We start from the raw sequence: 11,028 nt of genomic DNA on the forward strand, positions 1-11,028 counted from the left end.
CGAACAATTATACACAACAACCTTATCCCACAAACAACACTTGAACTTATCAAACAACAGGTTGCTGATCAAATACATCAACAGACAGAAACATTTAACATTAATGAAGATCACGTAACCTGTCAGGATAATCCAGCAACAAGCACTGATTACAGCACGCGCACGCACGCACACACACACACACACACACACACACACACACACAACTACCACTAATGATACTACAGACATTTCCTCATCCACCACAGATAACAGATATAGATTTAGTTAATACGCTCTCACTTATATTTCAGGAAACACTCACTAAATATACAGGCACAGATCCCACACAAAAACCACAAATACCAAAATCAACACATCAAAGGTAGTAGGAAAAGCACTAAATTATATAGACACTCACTTACTACCTCACTGCATCCATTTAATTTTACTCTCTCAGACATTCATACTTTAGTTTATGCTGGAGCAGTCACAGTAGTGACACACCATGGACTGAAAATACAATCACAGACAGATACACAGAAAACACAATTCTATCACAAGCCTGCCTGGCAAAGAAGAATAAAAATACAAATAAATGACATTAGACAGCAATTAGGCAGGCTGACACAATACACTAAAAACAACATAACACCCAAATTAAAGAAACAACTCAAAAATATTTTCAAGAAAATCAAAACACACACAAAACATGAACATTACAACACACACATTACAGAATACATCGATACACTAAAATGAAAACTTGCAGCCAAAGCACGTAGACTCAAACGATACAAAACATGTACACTATGAAAACAACAAAATAAGTTATTTACAAACAATGAAAAAATCTTTTACAGACAAATTAATACGAAAACAAACACTGATACACAGCACAGTGGCACATCAACAGAAGAAGAACTCACAACTTATTGGTCTTCCCTTTGGTCCAGCGCTGTTACACACAATGCTGTTGCAGGCTGGATCGAGGAGGAGAACAGAAACTTACACAACATACTAACTATGCCCTGTGCTGAAATAAACGTACACAACATCCGCTATGCTACAGAACATACAACTGGAAGACACCTGGTATAGACAACATTCACAATTTCTGGTACAAAAAGTTTACATCACTGCACCAGGAACTAGCTAAACATCTAACACAAATCATCATCAACCCACAAGACATGCCAAAATTTCTTACTCAGGGCATCACCTACATGAAATCTAAAAACAACAAAACCACAGAGCCCACACAATACAGACCAATTACATGTCTTCCAACACTCTACAAATTATTGACATCCTTTATCACAAACAAAATATACAAACATGTTGAAGAACACGACATTCTTACAGAACAACAAAAAGGTTGCCGTAGAAATCACAGGGGATGCAAAGAACAGTTACTCATAGATTCAGTCATTCTACGGCAAGCACACAAACAACACAGAAACATACACATGGCATATATAGACTACAGAAAAGCATTCGACAGTGTTCCACACAGTTGGCTGCTACATATTCTACACATGTACAAAATACATCCATCACTCATTGCATTCTTCGAAAACACTATGCAGCACTGGAGAACAACACTACATCTCAGGGTTAGTAACACTTCCATACAAACAAACGAAATATTCATTAGGCAAGGTACTTTTCAAGGAGATTCCTTGAGTCCTCTCTGGTTCTGCCTAGCCCTGAACCCATTATCCATCATGTTAAACAACACACAATATGGCTACAATATCAGACATGAAAAAACATCACACTCATTCACAAACACAATAAAATCATATACATTATAGATATAGCCATTCCAAACACTCACAATGTACAAAACACATGCACTGAAAAAATTAGCAAGTACACAGAACTCGTCCAGGAAATAAGACATCTGTGGCGGATGGATAGGGTGCTTATTGTACCTGTCATTCTCTCCTGTACAGTGTGATACCACACACTACACAAAAGCCTGGGAACATTACAATTGANATCGTTTATTTCCTCTGTCCAGATACTTTTGCGATATGAAAATTTTCACAGTTTGAAATAAAACAGGTCTCAAAACAGAAAATGACTTCAAAATAAGTGAGAATAGTCCCTCCAAAGCAAGAAAAAAAGTAATTAAACAGTGACTGAAATAAAATTTGTTGACCCATACATCACACTACAGAAGGCCACTATATTGAATACATATCATATTGTTAGGAAATTCCTGAATACAGACACACACTGACACTCTTATTTCATTTTGTCTTGTTTTGGTTACTATGCCTTGACTCTGCTCTGGCATTATACACAGCCACTGGTATCAATCGAGTATAACTCACAAAACCCAATATAATAATATTAAAAGCCTATATACAATATTTCTGTTTCTTCAAGATATTTCTAAATTTTACAGTTACTAACATGGTATATAGATGTGTACACAGTGATAAGTTTAATTTTAAATAGTATACATTTAAACGTTAAAATTATATTCTGTTCCCAACTTTTTTAATTTAAGGTCTCAATTTATGGAATCCTCTTTCTGTTTGGCTATTTTTGTGAAATACAAATTTAGAGAATTCTTCCCTATCACTAAGATCTGAGTCAAAGTGTGCCAGCAGCTTCAGAATTCATGATATGATCTCCAGAGTTATATAATTACTATGATTAATATTTTAAATATATTTTCTTATAAAACTGAAAATAAAAAGTTAATATTATATTTATAAATTTTGTTATTAATGTATACTTTTACCTTGAAGCTAAAATTTGCTGAGCACGAATCTCATTTACAAGATGTTGAAAATAATAACTTCCAAACAATCGTTTTTGAAGTAACAGAAATCCAAAACATATTCCATCCCATAATAATCCTGCTTCATCAACTGGTACTTGACAATCTTTATCAGATTTAGGTAGATTTGAATTTGCTAAATATAAAATAACATTTATTTAAATCATCAAGATTACAATAAAGTTTTGTATTTGTGCATTCAAAATATTTTATAAAATTTGAATCAAAATATAAAAAAAATTAATAATCTATAAAGATCTTTTAATCATTCTAAAGTTTAGACAAATTTTAATTAATTTTTTTGAAGTAAAAAATTCCAATTTTAAAACTTAATATACACTAGGTTACAAAAGTATCCAGATACCTATTAAATGGAAGAGAGTTTTAATAATAATGACGTGTAAAACCTTCAGACATTTTTACACTACAAAAAAGTATTTACATGTACATACAAAAACATTCATCAAAAAGAGAAATATACTTTTATTTAAAACTGTGAAAATTTTCAAATAACAAAAGTATTCAAACAGAAGAAATAAATAATGATAAAACAAAATATTTTATACATTTAAGAACAAGTTAGGCCTACTTTTACTCTGATAACAATTAGGCATTGATTCATTCAAATTTTTATAAGTTTAATCTATTAAATTCAAAACTCTGATGATAATGTTTTTAAGACCAGTTTTGTTTGTTATGGATTCTGATTGTACATTCAATGTGATCTTATAAATGCTCAATTGGGTTGAGGTCAGGCAATTGTGGAGGCCAAGGAAGTACTTTTATACAGTGCACATCAAGATACTGACTGATTTTTGGAGTGTGCTTTGGATCATTGTCATGCTGGAAAACAAACCCTTGATATCTTAATTTATCCCAACTTTAATTTTCTTACTGATTTCTGAACATTGTTATTTAAAATCTATTTACACACATATTGATTCATTATTCCATCAACAAATTGCAGAGTTCCAGCACTATTTGCAGACATACAACTCAAATAACACTAAATACCAGTCTCCACATTTCACTGTAGGAATCAGATTTTTCATTTTTAAAGATTCTCCAGCTTTTCTCTGCACTTTCAAGCAATCATTTGGACCAAACACATTGAATTTGAATCATCTGACCACAAAACTGATTTCCAAAATGTTACTGATTTTGTATAAAACTTTTTGCAAACAACCATTAAATTTAATGCTGATTTTTTCATAGCCATAAAATCTTTATAGCTACAGTACTTACTTTTAAAGATTTTCTGACAGTTTCTGCAGATGTATATACTCACATTCTACAGAAGCTTAAATAGCAAGCTTAGGAGCAATTATTCGTGGATTTTTCTTCACTTTCCTGACAATGACACGTTTCTGTCTTGAGGTAAATATTTCAGGACATCCAGTTTGAGCCTAATTAACTACACTAATTGTCATAAGAAATTTTGAAAGGGTATCTTGAATTGTGGATTTTGGAATGTAAAACTGTTCTGCAAGGTTTCTCCTTTTGTTATTCCTTAATAACAATGGTTAATTTGTTTGTTTTCGTTGTTCACAATGACAAAATAAAACAACTCAAATATAAAACAAATACTTTAACTCATTTGTTGTGGCAAATTGTTGTAAGCATATTTTTATGCAAATTGATCTGACACTTTCTATCGTTTATTTCCTCTGTCCAGATACTTTTGCGATATGAAAATTTTCACAGTTTGAAATAAAACAGGTCTCAAAACAGAAAATGACTTCAAAATAAGTAAGAATAGTAACTCCAAGCAAGAAAAAAAGTAATTAAACAGTGACTGAAATAAAATTTGTTGACCATGATGATAACATGCGGACTCAGCTCATTACATATAATGTATATTTTATATTTAAGGGTTTTGTTTCGTTTGATGTTATAATTTAGTTTGAGAACATTTTCTTTTGTTTAAAAAACAATAACCTATTTTCATTATTAACTAATAGTAATTACAAATAAAGCAATCATAATTTGTAATTATGGTATTTTCTGGTCAAAATTACAAATTATGATTGCTTTATTTGAGCTTCCAGCTATTGGCATAGTGGCATAATTTAGAACTAATGCTTGTACAGGATCTAGATGTTTGTGTGCATATCTTGCATTGTTTGTACGAGAAATTTGTTTCTCACTTCTGCATAAACAGTGTCATGATTGCAAATTCTGATCCAAAAAATTTGTTTTAGAGTGTTTTTCTTTCTTCTCACACTTGCATAAATGTAGCCTTACAGCAAAGACAAATAGATGCCAGTTTCTGGCATAACAAAAACCAGAACTCTGGAATTTCTGGTTTTGTTTTGGAATTTCCAACATTCCTAGTTAGTTGACCAAAATTAGCAAAAGGGGTCATTAATTATCCTTTGCTATATATGTATATTTTGATCTGTTCTTTACTTGATTTCTTTATTTGTTGTAGAACATAACCATAGGCTAATAAGCACCAGGTTGGTTAGCTAGTTTGGTAATTAAATGCAGGAAGTGTCTATTAGAAGGTATATGGCATGTGTCTCTTAAAAAAAAATTGAGAGGAAAATCGCCTGTATATTTACCATTTGTTCTAATGAGTTATCTTCTTAGATTTTGCAAATTAAAATTTTTAATTGGTTTAAAATTAATTAGAAAAAAGTTTGAGTTGCAGAATTACTAAAACTTAAAACAAGACATTTCATTAAATAAAAAATCCAGAAACGAAATGCACAACTTTTCCAAAGAAAACACAATGATGTAATAGAACAAATTTAAAATTAGTTTGAGATGCCATCCATTAAGAGGTTTTGTTAAAAAACAAAATTATTAATAATTACAAAATTGCAAATAGTTTAATTTTGAGGGTGGAGACAAGCTTTATATAAAATTATAAATGCTAATAACAAGTAAAATCTTCATGAAGTCCAACCACATTTGACTTAATCCCTTTCTATTTTTCCACTCCTCAAACTATAACCACCAGAATCTAATAGCATCAATGTCCTTTATACACAAGCTACAGTGCTAAATTTTGTTTCTTAATCATTACCCTATTCTGAGATATTAAATGAAATAAAAATTCCGTATATGTCTGTGTCTATTTTTTTTTTTTTTTTTTTTTTTGAGATCTCAAAACAGAGATTTGCAAAAGCTTAGAGGATCAAATCTGACATAATTCCAATATTTTTCTGTGTTATATATGTAAGGCTCAAAGAATGAAAATGCTCATTGAGTGAAAAAAATGTCCACAACACATGATCTCTTTAAATCATCCACAACACAATATTCATGTTCTGGCACTTTTAAAAACAGCCACAATGTGTTGCGGCTACTCAAAAAGACCACAAAGTGAAATTCACATCATGGCTTTCATATTTGACCACTACGTGTTGTGGTGATTAAGAAAAACCATTTTGTGTTCTAAATGTTAGTTGACGCAACAATGATAGAGGGTGATATGACACACAGTGGTTTGTAACTTTAAAATATGGGTTCTAGCTTCAAAATATTTTTATTTACAATTTTTAATGCTGAACAACATTAGTTCTACAAGTTTTCCTAGAAATTTAATTTTCATATTTAAAAAAATTTCAAAGAAATAAAATGTAGGGAGAGAAATACACATTTTGTTTTTTTTGTTTTGCTTAAAAGGGCAGGTGGTTTTCAATTTAAGAGGTGGTTTATTAACACCTGCCCTCAAATTGAAGGTGTGAAGGTTAATTGTGAAGTTAATTGCTAGGTGCTCAGAAGAAATTAAAATACTGTACTTCGAAAAAAATTTTGTCAACATTAGACTGTGAGAAAAAAGTCCTCTTATTGCCCAGTGGTGTGTTATATTATTATGATATTATGTAACTAATATTTTTAATACCTAAAAAATCATGTTATTACATGAAGTTTTCAATGAGCAACAAGAGAAAGACGTTATGGACGTCACAATTTAAGTATTTAAAGATTAATTAATGAATGACATCACAAAAATGTTGTTACCCATAATGGAAGAAAAAGTGAGAGATAGTGATATATCACCAAAATAGTTAAAAAGTGACCAAAGAAAGTGACTAATTTAAAAATAGTGAGAAATAGTGATCCATTCCAAGGCCTGAATAAAACTATGTTTCTGTTTTTTATCAATATTTTTTGCACATGTAAATATTTATTCTAGTGTAAAAAAATCTAAAGATTTCACATGTCATTACTTTTTTCAATTTCATGAGAGAAATGACTTATAACTAAAAAATTCTTCCATTTTATAGATGTCTGGATACTCTTTTGTGACCTAGTGTATTTTTATAGGAATTATTTATTAAAAAGATTAAAATGCTTGAAGTGGAGTTAAACATAATTTAAACATAGTGATTTTTGAACATTAAAATAAATATATATATACATATATACTAGCTGTTACCCGCAACTTCGCCTGCGGTGGTTTTGCAAGCAAACCCCATTTATATTCAGTATTTCAACAACCATAGTAATTGTTATATAACACCTACCACTGAGAATGATGAGAATTGCCGTGAATCAAATGAACTATTTTCAATTTGATCAATTTTCTGGAACGTTTACAATCGTTCTATAATCGAACCAATATGCAATAACAAATTCGAATTTAAAACGGTTCGAACATTTTTAAATCAAAATAGATAAAAATATTTATAACAATGTCTGAAATGTTATTAATTTAATACACCTAAGTATTCGATGAAGACTAAATCCTCTCCCTCTCCCCCGCAGGGGAATTTCGAAAAATCCCTTCTTAGTATGCATTGCCATAGCATACCCTACCACAACGCAGATAAAAACAAAAAAATCGCATCTAAAATAGTACAGTAGAAGCCATTCTTCCGGTTAAGCTTTAATGCTCTCCCTCTCCTCCCCGCGGGGGAATTTTGAAAAATCCCTTCTTGTGCATTCTCATGGCATACCCTACCACAACGCAGATAAAAACAAAAAAATTGCATCTAAAATAGTACAGTAGAAGCCGTTCTTCCGGTTAAGCCTTAATGCTCTCCCTCTCCCCCCGCAGAAGAATTTCAAAAAATCCCTTCTTAGTGTGCGTTTCCATGATGTACCCTAACTGTCTACCAAATTTTACCTCTTTAGGTTAAGCGATCTGCTCTGGGCGATGATGAATCAGCGAGTGAATCATTCAGTCAGTCAGTCAGGACAAGCAATTTTATATATTTAGATATAAGTCAGGTATTTAGAGGGGAAAAAACTTTTTTCCATTTCACTTAAAATTATTTTAATTTGATTTTTCTTGTGAAGTGGAGATCTAAATAACTTTTATTTTGTATTCTAAAAAAGTACAAGTTTAATTTATTATTAAAAAAAATTAAAATTCTTACTTTCAGGTAGTTTTTTCAAGCAAGCAATCCCAAATAATTGAACTACCCAGCAATAATTTTTTAACATACGAGACATAAAAACACAGCCAATCACCTGAAATTTATAGATAATAATAATTAATGAATAAATATTGTTGAAATACTTTTAATCATAATTATATTATAGTTATGAATACAATGGTAATAAAAATTACTTGACTAAACAGATTGTTAGTGTGAAGTTGGCCTCACCACAACACAAAGAAATTTGTACTTATTGAGATCTGTGAGTTGTATTCAAGTATGAGAGAAACAGAACTTTTGTATTTAGACAGAAGAAAAAAATCATGTCATGTTAAATGTAACAGTGCCATAAATTTGTCATTTTGACTAATAACTGTTGGGTTGGAATTGTAATTGGACTCTAGTGTTATTGTTAAAACAAGTGTAATGAGAGAGCAAGAGATGCAAGTGGAAAAGCCACTCACCTCTCTTGCTCTCTCAAACTTTCCTGGATAAAGAATCAATCCCAGAGTAATCCTCATAAATTTCTGGTGACAATTTAAAAATGGAATTGAAAAAGAAAAATGGATTGTTCACTAAATGAGGTTTTTAAGACTCTTTCCAAGAGGAACTGAGAGAAGAAACTCTTGGACAGAAAAGAGAACACTACTTATGCCTTTTTTCTTTTCTATATTTTTGTGATATTCCATCCTACTCAACCCTGTTTCAGACTCATTCAAACATCTGCATCAATTTCTTTGTGAATCATGTATTTATCACATCCTCAGAACACACACTCTCTCTCTCTTTCTCTCCACAAGAAATATATAATTAACATACTTTAAAATGTTGTGTCATGTCATGAATGTGATGTAAAGAAATCTCATTACTTTGTTGGAATAAATAAACCAGTTTTATAAGAGTAATTGGTAGTTTCTGTCTCCTCCTTTCTCTAATAGGCATACATTTACCCACAAATAGGAGTTAAAATCCATCTATGTGTTTCAATTTTGTCAGTTCTCCTGAGGAAAAAACTGGTTGGGGTCAAACATTCTGACATTTTATAATACTCATTAATTAAGCCAATCATGGTATATAGAAGAGAAACTCCACATTAAGTTTAAGTCTGTAAAAAATGATATATATTTTCAAAAGAAAAACTATTGATAATTTTAATATTTTTCCCTAATTTAAATTTAATAAAATTTTAACATTTCTTATTTAAAATTCATGTCTTACAATCATTGCTTTTGAATGTCTCATACATTTTCTATCCTTTAGTTCAAATTTCCCAAACAAAACTTACTAAACCACATTTGACATGTCTGACATTTAGGAGCATCTTCCCCATATATTGATACTATGAGTATTTTTTGTTGTTTGTAGAGCATTATATCTCTTATGAAACTTATGACAAGTTGAACAAGAGAGAGGGGGGTTTGAACTTCAATGAATGTACATTTTATTTCATTAAATTTTATACAATTTGTGCATTTTATTATTCATATAATGATAAAAATATTGAAAGGAACTGAGTTTTGTTGGATGTCCAAAGAGAGTAGAGGGTTATGGAAACTTCGACAATGGGAGGAAGTAAAAATTTTAAGAAAAATGCAGATGTAATTTATGGACAGCCCCTTATTGAAATAACTGCATGCTTTTTCTTTTCTTCTTTTCAAGACAACTTTTTTAGTTTCTCACTTAAGCTTTCCAGTCTATATTAAAAAAACGTTATTATTCCTTCATTTATATAAGTCATAGTGTAGATTTTTATAAAAATATAATGTGATAATGAAGAGTGAACTAAATAAATAATTTATAAAATGAAAAATATGCTTGTTTGTTGTTTGTAATAATTAAATTACTAAAAGTATAATGGAATTTTTTTGAAAACTTTATACAAAATTGAAATCATTTCTCAATAGTCTAACATATAACCAATTAATAGCAAGTATACTATAAAATTTTAAAATTGAGAAATATCACTATTTATTGACATTTTAAAAACAAAATAAAATTAAACAACTTAAAATATATTAAATAAAATATAAAATATATAAGGCGATTTAGGCCGCCATATACCTATTGCCGGGGTAGGCAGGACTCTTAAGCCTTGGTAGGCAACCTGCCTAGGAGAAGGAAAACTCTGATCAGAAACCGTGAGGAAGACAACGGGAAACCACCTCAGATATACCTCCCTTGTTAATGGAAAGCAGAAAACCTATTTATCGTACTGACAAATATGGGACTCATCTCCAAGAGAAAGGTGTCATGCCTGGCAGGGGAAGTTATGGGGCTTCCCAGGTCGTCACCACGCAAAACCCCCATAGGAAGAATTCAAATAGGAACATGGAATGTAAGAACCATGCTTCGACCGGGTAAGTTGGAAAATGTCAAGAAAGAAATGAAGAGGGAGAATTTGGATATTCTTGGGCTTAGTGAAGTTAGATGGGAGGACAGCAGTGATTTTTTTAGCGATGAATTCAGGGTTATTTATTCTTGTGGAACTAAAGGAAAGAACGGTGTAGCATTTATTTTAGGTGAGAAGGTAAAAAATTCAGTTGAAAGAATTGAATGCAGAGGTGACAGAATTTTAATGATTAAAATAAAAAGCGATCCCATGGATATGATGATATTTCAAGTATACATGCCTACTGGAGACTATGACGATGAAGAAGTAGAAGAAATTTATGACCAAATTGAAGATATAATAGAAAATGATAAAACTAAGAAATGCCTAATTGTTATGGGAGACTGGAATGCATCTGTAGGAGGAGGAGGAGATGGAAAAATTGTGGGCAAGTTTAGGCTAGGAAATAGGAATGAAAGAGGCGAACGACTAGTTGAATTTGCTACCAAGCATCAATTAATAGTTGGAAACACATGGTTCAAACAATCCAAACGTCGACTATACACTTGGAAAATGCCCGGAGACAT

At 31.1% G+C, this 11,028-nt stretch overlaps 1 protein-coding gene across 1 annotated transcript in view; it reads right to left on the reverse strand.

Annotated features, from left to right (window-relative positions):
* LOC111634696 (piezo-type mechanosensitive ion channel component 2-like) overlaps positions 1-11,028 on the reverse strand; it is a 176,734-nt gene that overhangs the window by 67,940 nt on the left and 97,766 nt on the right. Inside the window, exons 19-20 of the mRNA XM_023379534.1 lie at positions 8,110-8,239; positions 2,738-2,912 (exon numbers count right to left, since the gene is read on the reverse strand). Of these exons, the coding sequence (XP_023235302.1) occupies positions 2,738-2,912; positions 8,110-8,239 (305 nt within the window). The remainder of the gene's footprint in view (positions 1-2,737; positions 2,913-8,109; positions 8,240-11,028) is intronic.

The sequence above is a fragment of the Centruroides sculpturatus genome, unplaced genomic scaffold, assembly GCF_000671375.1.
Source record: "Centruroides sculpturatus isolate CEXI.00-Female unplaced genomic scaffold, Cexi_2.0 scaffold617, whole genome shotgun sequence".
NCBI lineage: Eukaryota > Metazoa > Arthropoda > Arachnida > Scorpiones > Buthidae > Centruroides > Centruroides sculpturatus.